We start from the raw sequence: 15,180 nt of genomic DNA on the forward strand, positions 1-15,180 counted from the left end.
GCCGGGGGAGGTCGCTGCCGCTGCCACGTGCCATGGAGGGGACCTTGGGGGGACCTTGGGGACAATTTGGGGACACCTTGGGGACACAGCCTGGAGCCGTGCCCGCGTTTGGGATTTTGGGGACATTTGGGGACATCGGGGAAGTGTCCCCGAGCCAAAGCGGGGGAGGGGACGGGAGGGGCCTGCAGTGCCACCCCCGGGTTGGGGACACTGGGGACAAGGGTGGCACTTGTGTCCCTGTTATTTATTGCCAATAAAGAGACCTGGATGTCACCTGGTGTCACCTGGATGTCCCCAAGGGTGACCTGGATGTCACCAAGGGTGACCTGGATGCCACCAGAGGTGTCCTGGATGTCACCTGGTGTCACCTGGAGGGTCTGGATGTCCCCAGAGTTGACCTGGATGTCCCCTGACGCCACCCGGGTGTCCCCAAGGGGTCCTGCATGTCCCCACGGGTGACCTGGATGTCCCCTGATGCCAGCTGGATGTCCCTGGTGTGTCCTGGATGTCCCCTGACGCCACCCGGGTGTCCCCAAGGGGTCCTGGATGTCCCCATGGGTGACCTGGATGTCCCCTGATGCCACCTGGATGTCCCCTGATGCCACCCGGGTGTCCCTGGTGTGTCCTGGATGTCCCCTGATGCCACCCGGGTGTCCCCAAGGAGTCACAAAGCCACCAGAGCCGCCCTCGGACGCCGTTTATTGTCCCCACGGGGGGGATTTGGGGACACTTTGGGGACAGCAGGAGGGGGGACGGGGCGGCGGTGCCACCTCCTCCTCCTCTGGGGACATTTGGGGACACTCTGGGGACATTTCTCACACGGCCACCGGCTCCTGCACGTGGTGGTGGCGCTTGACCACGAAGAGTTTCTGTCCCGAGACGGTGACGAGGAGGGAGTGCTCGCCAAACACCACTGGGGACAATGGGGACAACGGGGACAATGGGGACAGGGCCACCCCAGGGCCACCCTTGGTGTCCCCAGTGTCCCCAGAGCCACCCCCGGTGTCCCCAGAGCCACCAGGGACAGTGACAGTGACAGGGAGTGCTCGCCAAACACCACTGGGGACAACGGGGACAACGGGGACAATGGGGACAGGGCCACCCCAGGGCCACCCTTGGTGTCCCCAATGTCCCCAGAGCCACCCCCAGGGTCCCCAGAGCCACCCCCGGTGTCCCCAGAGCCACCAGGGCCATCAGTGACAGTGACAGTGACAGGGAGTGCTCGCCAAACACCACTGGGGACAATGGGGACAACGGGGACAATGGGGACAGGGCCACCCCAGGGCCACCCTTGGTGTCCCCAATGTCCCCAGAGCCACCCTCGGTGTCCCCAGGGGCAGTGACAGTGACTGTTCGCCAAACACCACTGGGGACAATGGGGACAGGGCCACCTCGGTGTCCCCAAAGCCACCCTGCGTGTCCCCAGAGCCACCAGTGACAGTGACAGGGAGTGCTCCCCAACACCCCTGGGGACAACGGGGACAGGGCCACCCCCTGTTGTGGGGACACTTGGGGACATTCTGGGTCCTTTGGGGGCACTTGGGGCCATTCAGGGCCATTCTGGGGACACTTGGGGACATTCGGAGCCTTTCAGGGGATTTTTGGGGACATTTGGGGGCCCTTTGGGACCAATCTGGGACCACCCTGGGGCCGTTTTGTGTCACTTCGGGGCCACTTTGAGGCCACATGGGGACATTTGGGGCTCTTGAGGGACACTTTGGGTCCATTTAGGGACACTTTGGGTCCATTTAGAGCTACTTTAGGGCCATTCAGGGATATTTTGGGGCCTTTTAGGGGCCTTTTGAGGCCATTTTGGGGCCTTTAGGGGCCTTTTGGGGCCTTTTAGGGCCATTTTGGGGCCCTTTAGGGGCCATTAGGGGCCATTTAGGGCAATTAAGAGCCATTTTGGGGCCATTTAGGGCCGTTTTGGGGCCATTTTAGGGGCCTTTTAGGGGCCATTTTGGGGCCTTTTGAGGCCATTTTGGGGTCTTTTAGGGGCCTTTTGGGGCCATTAGGCGCCATTTTGAGGCTATTTAGGGCCATTAAGGGCCATTTAGCGCCATTAAGGGCCATTAAGGGCCATTAAGGAAACATTAAGGGGCCATTAAGGGCCATTAAGGAAACATTTTAGGGCCATTAAGGGTCATTAGGACCATTAAGGGGCCATTAAGGGAACATTTTAGGACCATTAAGGGTCATTAAGGGCAATTAAGGGTCATTAAGGGCCATTAAGGAAACATTTTAGGGCCATTTAGGGTCAGTAAGGGGCCATTAAGGGACATTAAGGGTCATTAAGGGCCATTAAGGAAACATTTTAGGGCCATTAAGGGGCCATTTTGGGGCCATTAAGGGTCATTAAGGAGCCATTAAGGGAACATTTAGGGCCATTAAGGGTCATTAAGGGCCATTAAGAGCCATTAAGGGGCGATTTAGGGCCATTAAGGGTCTATAAGGGCCATTAAGGAAACATTAGGGGCCATTAAGGGGCCATTAAGGGGCCATTAAGGGAACATTTTAGGGCCATTAAGGGTCATTAAGGGCCATTAAGGGGCCATTAAGGGCCATTAAGAAAAGATTTTAGGGCCATTAAGGGTCATTAAGGGGCCATTAAGGGTCATTAAGGGCCATTAAGAAAAGATTTTAGGGCCATTAAGGGTCATTAAGGGGCCATTAAGGGTCATTAAGGGCCATTAAAGGAACATTTTAGGGCCATTAAGGGGCCATTAAGGGTCAGTAAGGGCCATTAAGGGTCATTACGGGCCATTAAGGGAAAATTTTAGGGCCATTAAGGGCCATTAAGGGGTCATTTAGGGCCATTAAGGGGCCATTAACGGCCATTAAGGGTCATTAAGGCGCCATTAGGGGCAATAAGGGGCCATTAAGGGAAAATTTTAGGGCCATTAAGGGCAATTAAGGACCCATTTAGGGTCATTAAGGGCCATTAAAAGAACATTCTAGGGCCATTAAGGGCCATTAAGGAGCCATTAAGGGTCATTAAGGGGCCATTAAGGGTCATTACGGGCCATTAAGGGCCATTAAGGGAAAATTTTAGGGCCATTAAGGGCCATTAAGGAAACATCTTAGGACCATTAAGAAAACATTTTAGGGCCATTAAGGGTCATTAATGGGCTATTATGAGTCATTAAGGGCCATTAAGGGCGATTAAGGGCCATTAAGGAAACATTTTAGGGCCATTAAGGGCCATTAAGGAAACATTTTAGGGCCATTAAGGGTCATTAAGGGCCATTAAGAAAAGATTTTAGGGCCATTAAGGGCCATTAAGGGGCCATTAAGGGAAAATTTTACGGCCATTTAGGGCCATTAAGGGCCATTAAGGGTCATTAAGGGCCATTAAGAAAAGATTTTAGGGCCATTAAGGGGCCATTAAGGGAACATTTTAGGGCCATTAAGAGCCATTAAGAGGCTATTTAGGGCCATTTAGGGCCATTAAGGAAACAATTTAGGGCCATTAAGGGCCATTAAGGGGCCATTAAGGGAAAATTTTACGGCCATTTAGGGCCATTAAGGGCAATTAAGGGTCATTAAGGGCCATTAAGGAGCCATTAAGGAAACATTAAGGGGCCATTAAGGGAATATTTTAGGGCCATTAAGGGGCCATTTAGGGCCATTAAGGGCCATTAAGGGCAATTAAGGGTCATTAAGGGCCATTAAGGGGCCATTAAGGAGCCATTAAGGGCCATTAAGGAGCCATTAAGGGCCATTAAGGGAACATTTTAGGGCCATTAAGGGGCCATTTAGGGCCATTAAGGGCAATTAAGGGTCATTAAGGGCCATTAAGGGGCCATTAAGGAGCCATTAAGGGCCATTAAGGAGCCATTAAGGGCCATTAAGGGAACATTTTAGGGCCATTAAGAGCCATTAAGGAGCGATTTAGGGCCATTTAGGGCTATTAAGGGTCATTAAGGAAACATTAAGGGGCCATTAAGGGAACATTTTAGGGCCATTAAGGGGCAATTTAGGGCCATTAAGGGTCATTAAGGGCCATTAAGGACCATTAAGGGGCCATTAAGGGCCATTTAGGGCTATTTAGGGGCCATTTTGGGGCCATTTGGAGCTATTGACGGGTATTTTGGGTCCATTTAGGGCTGTTTTGGGGTCCTTTAGGGATATTTTGGGTACATTTAGGGCAATTTTGGGGCCGTTTCTCACCCGAGAGGCGGTGGAAGGGCGGCTCGTGGCCATGAGGCCAGTTATGGCTATTTTGGGTCCATTTTGGGGCAGCTTTGGGGTCATTTGGGGCGGTTTTGGGGTCGTTCCTCACCCGAGAGGCGGCGGAAGGGCGGCTCATGGCCATGGGGCCATTTTGGGGCAGTTTTGGGGTAATTTGGGGCGGTTTTGGGGCCGTTCCTCACCCGAGAGGCGGCGGAAGGGCGGCTCGTGGCCGCGGGGCAGGCGCAGCCCCAGGGCCGTGGCCACCAGGCCCTGCAGCACCGTGGCCGTGTGCTCGTCGTTCTCCAGGTCCCCCGAGGACTGGGGAGAGAAAATTCCACGTTTGGGGAACCCCAAAATGTTGGGAATTCTCAGGGAGAAACCTCAAAAAAATTGGAGGAGCCCAGAGGGGCAAAAATGAAAAAAAAAATTCAATAAAACCACCCCAAAAACCACCTGGGAACTCCCAATCTCTAGGGACCCCTCCGTAATTTTTTTCCCCATTTTTTTTTGGTGTCCCCCAATTTTTGGATCCCACTCCCTCTAATTTTTAGGGACCCCTCCCCCAAATTTTTGAATCCCCCTACCCCCAATTTTTTAGGGATCCCTCCCCTCAATTTTTCCTCCCTCCTTCCCCAATTTTTTCCCCCAATTTTTAGGGACCTCTCCCCCCAGTTTTCTCCTCCCCCATCCCCAATTTTTGGATCCCCTCCCCTCCAATTTTTGGGTTCCCTTTCCCCCAATTTTTAGGGACCCCTCCCAGATTTTTCCCCCATTTTTTTGGAATCCCCTTGCCCATTTTTAAGGACCCCTCCCCCCCCAATTTTTTCCCCAATTTTTAAGGACCCTTCCCCAATTCTTTCCCCCATTTTTTGGACCCCCCCCTTCCCCAGTTTTTGGGGACCCCTCCCCAAATTTTGGTGCCCCCTCACCGCCAGCACGGCGCCGTCGCTGATGACGAGGTACCCGGCCTGGGCCGGCACCCGCTCCAGCCCCTGCGTCAGCGCCGCCGTCTGCAGCACAAACCAGTACGGACCAGTATGGACCAGTATAAACCAGTATGGACCAGTATAAACCAATACGGACCAGTACGGACCAGTACAAAGCAATATAAACCAGTATAAACCAGTACAGAGCGCTACCGACCACCATAAACCAGTACGGGCTGGTTTGGGCCAGTGACGTCACAGGAGAGACCCCCACCAGTGACCCTCAGGATCGGCTCCAGTATTAAACCAGTATAAAGGGATACGGGCCGGTGGCATCCCAGTAAGCTCCAGTAACACCCAGAGCCCCCCTCCCCAATTTCCCCCAGTCTCTCCCAGTTCCCCAGCCCAGCACTCACCATAGCGACGCTCCCGCTTCCTGTTCCGGTCACGTGACCCAGCCCTCAGTGCCCGCCCCTCCCCCTTATTGGCTCAGAGCTTCTTTCGTCACCGACGCGCCCGCCAGTCGCAGCAAGGTCAAGGATCACGTGGTTAAACTCGATGGTTCAGCGGACCGGAAGTGACGCTCAGTCCTCCAGCGCTCTCTCTATGGTTTCCTCCATCAAACCGGAAGTTCCGCTCATTCCTCCACCGCTCCTCTCTATGGTTCTTCTGCAGACCCGGAAGTGACGCTCGGTCCTCCAGCGCCGTCTCGATTGTCCCTCAGTCCTCCAGCTCCGCGCCCGCGCTCCCAAAATGCCCAAACTTGGGCAAAACGGCCCAAAAGGGCACCAAAAAATGGGAATTTCCCTCCCCGCCAACGCCATGATGGGCACAAGGCCAGAGGTGAGCACTCCACGGTGGCCACGCCCATCCCCACAGGAGCCACGCCCACCCCACCAGTGGCCCAACCACAGCTCCTGGTGGCCACCAGCCCCGGGTGATCACAGCCACGGTAGCCACAAACACCCATAACATAGCCACGCCCATCCTTATGGTAGCCACGCCCATCCCTACATTAACCACGCCCACCCCCATGTTAGCCCTGCCCATCCCCATGATTCTCATTCCCGCAGTAGCCACGCCCATCTCCACGTTAACCACGCCCATTCTCACGGTTTGCATCCCCAGTAGCCACGCCCACCCCATGTTAACCACGCCTGTTCCCACGGTAGCCACGCCCATCCACACAGCAACCACACCCACCCTGACAGCCACGCCCAGCCCATGTTAACCACGCCCACCCCACGTTAACCACGCCTATATTAATGCTAGCCACGCCCATCCCCACATTACCCACACCCACTCCATTACCCATGCCCATCCCACTGTTGCCACGCCCACCCATGGTTGCCACGCCCACACCCACAGCAGCCACACCCAGCCCATGGTAGCCACACCCATCCCACAGTAACCACGCCCACCCCACGGTAGCCACGCCCACCCCACAATAACCACGCCCCCCTTTCCCCAGTGGGCGTGGCCACGGCGCAGGCGGGGGCGTGGCCAGGGCCGTTTCCGGGGTTTATTCGTTCGCTGCCGTCCAATCACGAGCCCGGCGGGGGGAGGGGGGGAGGGGTGGGAGCGCCCCGCCCCCCGCCCCGCCCCTCCCCCCCCCCCCATAAATCCATATTTATAGAATTCCGTATTTATAGCCCCGCCCCCTCCCCGCGCGCGGCCCCTCCCCCACCCCGCCGGGCTCGGGGGGGGGGGATGGGGGGTGGGGGGGATGGGGGGGGAGGGGGAGGGGCCCCCCCAGGCCCCGCCCCCCCTCAGTCGTCGATGCAGATCACCTCCCCCCCCCGCGGCTCCTTGCGCTGCTGCTGCTCCAGCGCCTCCGCCTCGCGCTTCACCAGCACCGCGGGGCCGTTCGAGGCTGCGAGGGGAAACGGGGGGGGTTAGAGGGGCACGGGGACCCCCAGGGACCCCCAGGGACCCCCACCCACCCATGGGAACCACCCCCATCAATGGGAACCACCCCCATCCATGGGAACCACCCCCATCAATGGGAGCCCCTCGCGCTTCACCAGCACCGCGGGGCCGTTCGAGGCTGCGAGGGGGAAACGGGGGGGTCAGGGGGGCACAGGGACCCCCACAGACCCCCACCCACCCATGGGACCCCCACCCATCCATGGGAACCACCCCAGAGACCCCTCCATCAATGGGAGCCCCTCGCGCTTCACCAGCACCGCGGGGCCGTTCGAGGCTGCGAGGGGGAAACAGGGGCGTCAGGGGGGCACGGGGACCCCCAGAGACCCCCAGGGACCCCCAGAGACCCCCACCCATCCATGGGAACCACCCCAGAGACCCCCCGATCAATGGGAGCCCCTCGCGCTTCACCAGCACCGCGGGGCCGTTCAAGGCTGGGGAGGGGGAAATGGGGGGTTAGGGACCCCCAGGGACCCCCAGGGACCCCCAGGGACCCCCAGAGACACCCACATATCCATGGGACCCCTCTCCACCCAATATCCCCATGTTTTTGTCCCCCCAATGAATGTTCCATTTTTGGGCCCCCCCTCAAAGTCTCATTTTTGCCCCCCAATGTCTCCGTTGTCCCCTCCCACGATGTCCCCATTTTGTGACCCCTTGATGTCCCCATTGTCCCCAGTCTCACCGGAGATGAAGGACCCTGGTGGCATCTGGCTGTAGTTGCCCCCCAATGTCCCCAACATTCCCAATATCCCCACTGTCCCCACTGTCCCCACTGTCCCCATTCTCACCGGAGATGAAGGACCCTGGTGGCATCTGGCTGTATTTGCCCCCCCCATTGTCCCCACTGTCCCCACTGTCCCCATTGTCCCCGTTGTCCCCATTGTCCCCAATGTCCCCGTTGTCCCCACTGTCCCCATTCTCACCGGAGATGAAGGACCCTGGTGGCATCTGGCTGTAGTTGGCGCCCCCGGGGTGGGGGAGGGCTCCGGCCGGGGGGGTCCCGAAGGTGCCCCCGTAGCTCGGGGGGGTGGCGTAGGGACCCGGCGGGAAGCTCTGGGGACAGCACAGGGACAAGGCTGTCACCCCCCAGTGTCACCTCCTGGTGCCACCCCCCCGCTGTCATCTCTCTCCTGTCACCTCCAGGGGTCACTGCCCGGGGTCACTGCCAGGGTCACCCCCTGCTGCCACCTCCAGGGTCACCTCCTGGTGCCATCCCCCTGCTGTCACCTCCCAAGGTCACCCCCCAATGTCACCTCCTGGTGCCGCCCCCCAGTGTCACATCCCGGGGTCACCTCCTGGTGCCACTTCCTGCTGCCACCTCCCAAGGTCACCTCCCACTGCCACCAAGCCATGGCCAGGGGGGGACATCCCCAAACTACTGAGGAATGTCCCCAGAGACAAGGGGGGACAAGGGACATTCCTGGGGCAGGGTGACAATGCCAATGTCCCCAGGGCAGGGTGGCAGTACCAATGTCCCCAGGGCAGGGTGACAATGCCAATGTCCCCAGTGGTCACTCACGGGCGGGGGGTGGCTCTCGGTGCCCTTGCTGGCCAGGCGGCTGAGGATGCCATAGTGGCATTGTGACAATGTCCATGTCCCCAGGGCAGGGTGGCAGGGGCACAGGGTGGCAGGGGCACAGTGTGACAATGTCCCCAGTGTGGCAGTGTCCCCAGGGTGTCACTCACGGGCGGGGGGTGGCTCTCGGTGCCCTTGCTGGCCAGGCGGCTGAGGATGCCGTGGTGCCAGGGGCAGTGTGACAGGGTGGCCAGGTGGCAGTGTGGCAGTGTCCCCAGTGTGACAATGTCCCCGTGTCCCCAGGGTGTCACTCACGGGCGGGGGGTGGCTCTCGGTGCCCTTGCTGGCCAGGCGGCTGAGGATGCCATGGTGCCAGGGGCAGTGTGACAGGGTGGCCAGGTGGCAGTGTGGCAGTGTCCCCAGTGTGACAGTGTCCCCATGTCCCCAGCGGTCACTCACGGGCGGGGGGTGGCTCTCGGTGCCCTTGCTGGCCAGGCGGCTGAGGATGCCATAGTGGCATTGTGACAATGTCCATGTCCCCAGGGCAGGGTGGCAGGGGCACAGGGTGGCAGGGGCACAGTGTGACAATGTCCCCAGTGTGGCAGTGTCCCCAGGGTGTCACTCACGGGCGGGGGATGGCTCTCGGTGCCCTTGCTGGCCAGGCGGCTGAGGATGCCATGGGGGCAGGGGCAGTGTGACAGTGTGACAGGGTGGCCAGGTGGCAGTGTGACAATGTCCCCAGTGTGGCAGTGTCCCCAGGGTGTCACTCACGGGCGGGGGGTGGCTCTCGGTGCCCTTGCTGGCCAGGCGGCTGAGGATGCTGCGCTCGCTCATCTGCAGGCGCGCGGCGATGGGGGGGATGCGGGACAGCGTGGCCGGCAGGCGCGTCACGTCCGCCTTCATGTCGCTCAGCAGCTCCTCCAGCTGGTTCAGCACTGCCCGCGGGCACAGAGAGAGAGAAACAGCCCCGTCAGCACCGCGGGGGCTGCTCGCAGCTTACTCGCAGCTTACTCGCAGCTTACTCGCAGCTTACTCGCAGCTTACTCACACATTATTCATGGGGAGGGGGTGGGTGGGAGATACTCACGTGAGAATGGGAGGTGGGGGAGGTGGGAGCTACTCAGGGGGTACTCAGAGCTTACTCAGGGTTGCAAGTGGGCAGGGGAGGGGGCATGCGCAGGGGGAGGGGGTGTGAGTAGGGTGGGGGTACTCTGGGGATGCTCCTGAACTTACTCGAAGGTACTCCTCACTTACTCTGGGGATATTCCTCTCGTACTCTGGGTTTATTCCTTATTCTAGGTGGATTCCTGGCTTACTCAGGGTTTATTCCTGATTTACTCAGGGTTTGCCTCGCCCACAGTGGAGACACCCCAAGGTACTCCTCGAGGTACTCTGGAGATACTCCAGGGTTACTCCACACTCTGGAATATTCCTGTCTTACTGCAGGCCTGCACACCCAGGGCTACTCTGTGGCTACTCCTTGGACATATCAGAAGTGACTCCAGGTCTACTCTGGAGTTACTCTGGGGATACTCCTGGCATTAAACACACCAGGGATACTCTGGGTTTACTCAGCTCATCCCTCCAGGCTTTACTCATGAATTACACCAGGGATACTCCGCGCTCACACCGGGGTGCTCCAGCGCATGCAAACACCGGCGCTACTCCAGCCTTACTCCCAGCATGCACCGTGGGGATACTCTGGGGTTACTCCGCCCAAACAGCCCCGGGTGAGGAGGGAGGAGGGAGGGAGGGAAGGGACCAAGGCGTAAACTACTCCAGAGATACACACAGGACGGCACTAGGGACATACTCCAGCTTTACACCACAGCTACTCAGCAGAGCCACCTCAGCGCCAAGCCACGACCCCTCCATGCGCCGCCCGCCTTACGCTGACTTTTCCTGGACTTCAGCCCAAATTTACTTGGACTCCATTCTGCCTTTACATGGACCTAGACTTCAGCCTGAATTTACACAGACTTTACTCTGCCCTTATGTTAACTTTAGCCCAAGTTTACTTGGACTTTACTCCCCTTTACACTGACTTTGACTTCAGTCTGACTGAGACTTTAGTCCCAATTTACTTGGACTTTAGTTCCAATTTTCTCACAATTTAGTCTGAATTTACTCAGACTTTACATTGCCTTTACTTGGATTTTAGTCCGACTTCACCCAGACTTTACTCCGCCTTTACACTGGCTTTACTTGGACTTTAGTCCGAATTTAGTCAGACTTTACGACACCCTTACGATAACTTCAGTTTGAACTTACTCTGACTTTATTCTGAATTTACTCTGAATTTGCCTTTACGCTGACTTTAGTCCGAATTCACTCAGGCTTTGGTCCGACCTTACTGCAACTTCATTACTACTTCACTGCAACTTTACCATGACTTTACTGCTACTTTACTATGCGCTTCCTACGACTCTACTCATACCTTACTACGACTTTACTCCGACTTTACACCACCTCTACTCCACCTCCGCGCCCGTGCCCGGCGTCGCGGCGCAGCCCCCCCCGCCCAGAAAGCACACGCAGAGCAAGGAGACACCGGGAGGCGGCGTTGGGTGGGAGCAAACCCCTCTTTAATGGCGTCACAGGCGCGTACAGAGCTCGGGGCGGGCGCTACACGGGCCGAGCCCCGCGCCGGGCGCGCCGGCCCTGCTGCCGCCCCTTACCCTTGTGCAGCACGGCGTTGGCCGGCTTGTTGCCCGCCAGCGACTCCTTGGACAAGTGCTGGTGGCTCTCGGCCAGGCACTCGACCTCGGCGAAGCGCGTGTTGAGCGCCATGGCGGGGTGGCTGGGGTCCTGCGTCATGTTCAGGTAGGCGGCGCGGCGCAGCTGCTCCTCGATCACCAGCGCCTGCTCCAGCAGCTGCCGGGGGGAAAGGAGGGGTCAGGGGGCGTGGGTGGGTCCAAGCCAAACACCATCAACAGCTGGAGGGGCCAGGTGGTGGTGGGTTCAACCCAAACACCATCAACAGCTGGAGGGGCCAGGTGGTGGTGGGTTCAACCCAAACACCATCAACAGCTGGAGGGGCCAGGTGGTGGTGGGTTCAACCCCAACACCATCAACAGCTGGAGGGGCCAGGTGGTGGTGGGTTCAACCCTGACTTCATCAACAGCTGGAGGGGCCAGGTGTTGGTGGGTCCAACCCCAACACCATCAACAGCTGGAGGGGCCAGGTGGTGGTGGGTCCAACCCCAACACCATCAACAGCTGGAGGGGCCAGGTGGTGGTGGGTTCAACCCTGACTTCATCAACAGCTGGAGGGGCCAGGTGTTGGTGGGTCTAATCCTGACCCCATCAACAGCTGGATGGTCCAGGTGTTGGTGGGTCCAACCCCAACACCATCAACAGCTGGAGGGGCCAGGTGTTGGTGGGTCTAATCCTGACCCCATCAACAGCTGGATGGCAACAGCTGGATGGTCCAAGTGTTGGTGGGTCCAACCCCAACACCATCAACAGCTGGAGGGTTCAGCCCTGACTTCATCAACAGCTGTGGGGTCCAGGTGTTGGTGGGCCTAATCTTGACCCCATCAACAGCTGGGGGGTTCAGGTGTTGGTGGGTCCAGCCATGACCCCATCAACACCTGGAGATTTCAGGTGTTTGTGGATCTAATCCTGAGTTCATCAACATCTGGAGGATCCAGGTGTTGGGTCAAAGTTTGAGGAAACCCAACAGATGGAGAGCCCAGGTGTTGGTGGGTTCGGACCTGACTTCATCAACAGCTGGAGGGCTCAGGTGTTGGTGGGGTCAGGTATGAGGAAACCCAACATCTGGAGGGTCTAGGTGTTGGTGGGTCCAACCCTGACCTCATCAACAGCTGGAGGGCCCAGCTGTCCAGACACCACCTATGACCCCATCAACATCTGGAGGGTTCAGGCATTGGTGGGTTTAGCCCTGATTTCATCAACACCTGGAAGATCCAGGTGTTGGTGGGTCCAGCCCTGACCTCATCAACATCTGGACAACACAAATGTCCAGGTGCCCAGCCTTGACCTCACCCAACACCTGCAGGACCCACCCAGGTGTCCGAGCACCCCTGGCCCCCTTCCCGCTCATCCCAGCCCCGCGTGCAAGGCCACCCCCGTGCCACCCCAGTGCCACCCTCCCGGTGCCACCCTCCCAGTGCCACCCGGTGTCCCCGGTGTCCCCGGCGTGCTGACCTTGAAGCGGCGCGCCAGGAACTTGTTCTTCATCTCCAGGAAGTTCCCCTTGGAGGCCTCGCCCTTGAAGGGTTCGTTGATGACCCCGAAGGCGCCGTCGTTCTGGATGTCGGTCCAGCGGGCGTAGCCGTGGCTGCGCGCTAAGGATGCCACCTGTCACCGTGTCACCTGTGTCACCTGTCACTGTGTCACCTGTGTCATTGTGTCACCTGTGTCACTGTGTCACCTGTGTCATTGTGTCACCTGTGTCACCCGTCACCCTGTCCCCAACATCCCCCATACACAGCACACGGAGCCGTGGCTGCGCGCTAAGGATGCCACCTGTGTCACCTGTGTCACCTGTGTCACCTGTCACCATGGCACTGTGCCACCCTGTCACTGCACCATCACATCTCCCTGCCCCCAGTGTCCCCCACATCCAGCAGATCAAGCATGGATGCCGCCCTCTCCTGGCTGTCACCCTCACTTTGTCACCCTCTCCTGGCTGTCACCCTCGCCACAGTGTAACTGTCCCCATCTTGAGGACACCCCAAATCCCCTGGTGACACCCACGGATACAGGATGACACCAGCCAGCAGTCGTGGCACTGGTGCCAACACCTTTACCATTTACCATGCTGTCACTCTCACCATGTCACCCTCACTGTGGTATCACTGTCCCCACCCCGAGGACACCCCAGTCCCCACGGTGACACCCCTGCTGACACCCAAGGATACAGGACGATGCCAGCCAGCAGCCAGGCACCAGTGTCACCTTTACCATTCTGTCACCCTCACCGTGCTGTCACTGTCCCCACCCCGGTGACACCCCAGTCCCCACGGTGACACCCCCGGTGACACCCAAGGATACAGGACGATGCCAGCCAGCAGCCAGTAGTCGTGGCGCTGGTGCCAGATCTCCCTGTGCTGTCACTGTCACTGTGCTGTCACCCTCACCATGTCACCCTCACCGTGCTGTCACTGTCCCCACCCCGGTGACACCCCGGTCCCCACGGTGACACCCCCGGTGACACCCAAGGATACAGGACGATGCCAGCCAGCAGCCAGTAGTCGTGGCGCCGGTGCCAGATCTCGTTGAGCTTGCCCGAGGAGATGGCGGCGCGCTCCTCGTTCTGCCACAGCGTGTGCAGCTCTGCGGGGGGGGCAGCGGGTCAGGGCTGTCCCCAGGGTGTCCCCAGGGTGTCCCCAATGTCCCCAGGGTGCCCCCCGCTCACCCGTGAAGCCGCCGTCGGCGATGTTGAACATGAACCGCGGCTTCTCGGCCTTGTCCTCGCGGCGCCCGTTGGGCCGCGCCTCCGCCCGCGGCTCCCGCTCCGCCTTGGGCTCCTCTGCGGGGAGGGGACACGTTTGGGGGGTCAGGGATGGGTTTGGGGCAGACAGGGACAAATTTGGGGGGTCAGGGGGGCGTTTGGGGGGTCGGGGATGGGTTTGGGGAGTCAAGGACACGTTTGGGGGATCAGGAATGTGTTTGGGGGGTCAGGGACACATTTAGGGGGTCAGGGACAAATCTGGGGGGTCAGGGGGACATTTGGGGGAGTCAGGGACTTGTTTGGGGGGGTCAGGGATGGGTTTGAGTGGGTCAGGAATGGGTCTGGGGGGTTAGGGACACGTTTGGGGGGTCAGGGGGGCGTTTGGGGGTCAGGGATGGGTTTGGGGGGGACAGAGAAATGTCTGGAGGCGTCAGGCACTTGTTTGGGGGGGTCAGGGACACATCTGGGGAATCAGGGACACATTTGGGGGGCTTGGGGACACACTTGACCCCCGCCCAAACCCCCCCAGCCCCAACAATAAATGAGATGAGGGGTGGGTTAAGCCCTGCTCACTCTGGGTTAGGCCACGCCCCCTTCTGTCAAGACCCACCCAGTCTGGGGTTTAGGACACGCCCCTTTTGTTATGCCCCGCGCGTTCTGGGTCAGACCACGCCCCTTTCCCTTCAAGCCCCGCCCAGCCCAGCCTAAGCCCCGCCCCCCGTCACCTCTTTTGGGGTCGGGGTCCCCCGGGCGCTCCTTGGGCTCCTCCTCCGGGGCCTTCTCGTCGCCCTTGTCCAGCCCCGGAGCCTTCTCGGCATCGGCCCCTGAGCCGCGACGGGTTTGGGGTTGGAATTTGGGGTTTTGGGGCTTTGGGGGTTTTTAGGGTTTTCCAGGGGTTTGGGGTTTTTGGTGGTTTTGGGGTTTTCCAGGGGTTTGGGGTTTTTGGGCTTTTCCAGGGGTTTGGGGTTTTTGGGATTTGGGGTTCTCCAGGGGTTGGGATTTGGGATTTTTGGGGTTTCCAGGATTTGGGGTTTTTGGGGTTTTCCAGGGATTTGGGGTTTTTGGTATTTGAGGTTTTTGCTGGTTTGGGATTTTGGGATTTGGGGTTTGGGGTTTTTGGGATTTGGGGTTTTTGGGATGTGGGGTTTTCCAGGGATTTGGAATTTCTGGGATTTGGAGTTCTGGGGTTTTCAGGATTTTGGTTTTGGGGTTTTTGGA

At 58.8% G+C, this 15,180-nt stretch overlaps 2 protein-coding genes across 3 annotated transcripts in view; both read right to left on the reverse strand.

The window, feature by feature from the left end:
* Positions 1–680: 680 nt before the first annotated feature.
* Positions 681–5,602, reverse strand: LOC134433513 (ragulator complex protein LAMTOR4-like). 2 transcript variants are annotated; one of them, XM_063182346.1, is made up of 4 exons: positions 5,516–5,602; positions 5,103–5,183; positions 4,374–4,491; positions 681–913 (listed from the first exon to the last, which is right to left on the reverse strand). In XM_063182346.1, the coding sequence occupies exons 1-4, from the start codon at positions 5,516–5,518 to the stop codon at positions 816–818; spliced, it is 300 nt and encodes a 99-aa protein (XP_063038416.1). In that variant the 5' UTR covers positions 5,519–5,602; the 3' UTR covers positions 681–815. The 2 variants fall into 2 exon arrangements, with proteins under 2 accessions (XP_063038416.1, XP_063038417.1); XM_063182347.1 differs by having other exon boundaries at positions 4,283–4,491.
* A 1,257-nt stretch (positions 5,603–6,859) lies between these two features.
* LOC134433517 (chromodomain-helicase-DNA-binding protein 3-like) overlaps positions 6,860–15,180 on the reverse strand; it is a 45,072-nt gene continuing 36,751 nt past the window's right edge. The window contains 8 exon segments of the mRNA XM_063182351.1: positions 6,860–6,972; positions 7,952–8,081; positions 9,316–9,479; positions 11,223–11,418; positions 12,714–12,846; positions 13,736–13,844; positions 13,927–14,040; positions 14,688–14,786. Of these exon segments, the coding sequence (XP_063038421.1) occupies positions 6,869–6,972; positions 7,952–8,081; positions 9,316–9,479; positions 11,223–11,418; positions 12,714–12,846; positions 13,736–13,844; positions 13,927–14,040; positions 14,688–14,786 (1,049 nt within the window). The 3' untranslated portion in view covers positions 6,860–6,868.

This window comes from Melospiza melodia, unplaced genomic scaffold, assembly GCF_035770615.1.
Source record: "Melospiza melodia melodia isolate bMelMel2 unplaced genomic scaffold, bMelMel2.pri scaffold_184, whole genome shotgun sequence".
Classification (NCBI taxonomy): Eukaryota; Metazoa; Chordata; class Aves; order Passeriformes; family Passerellidae; genus Melospiza; species Melospiza melodia.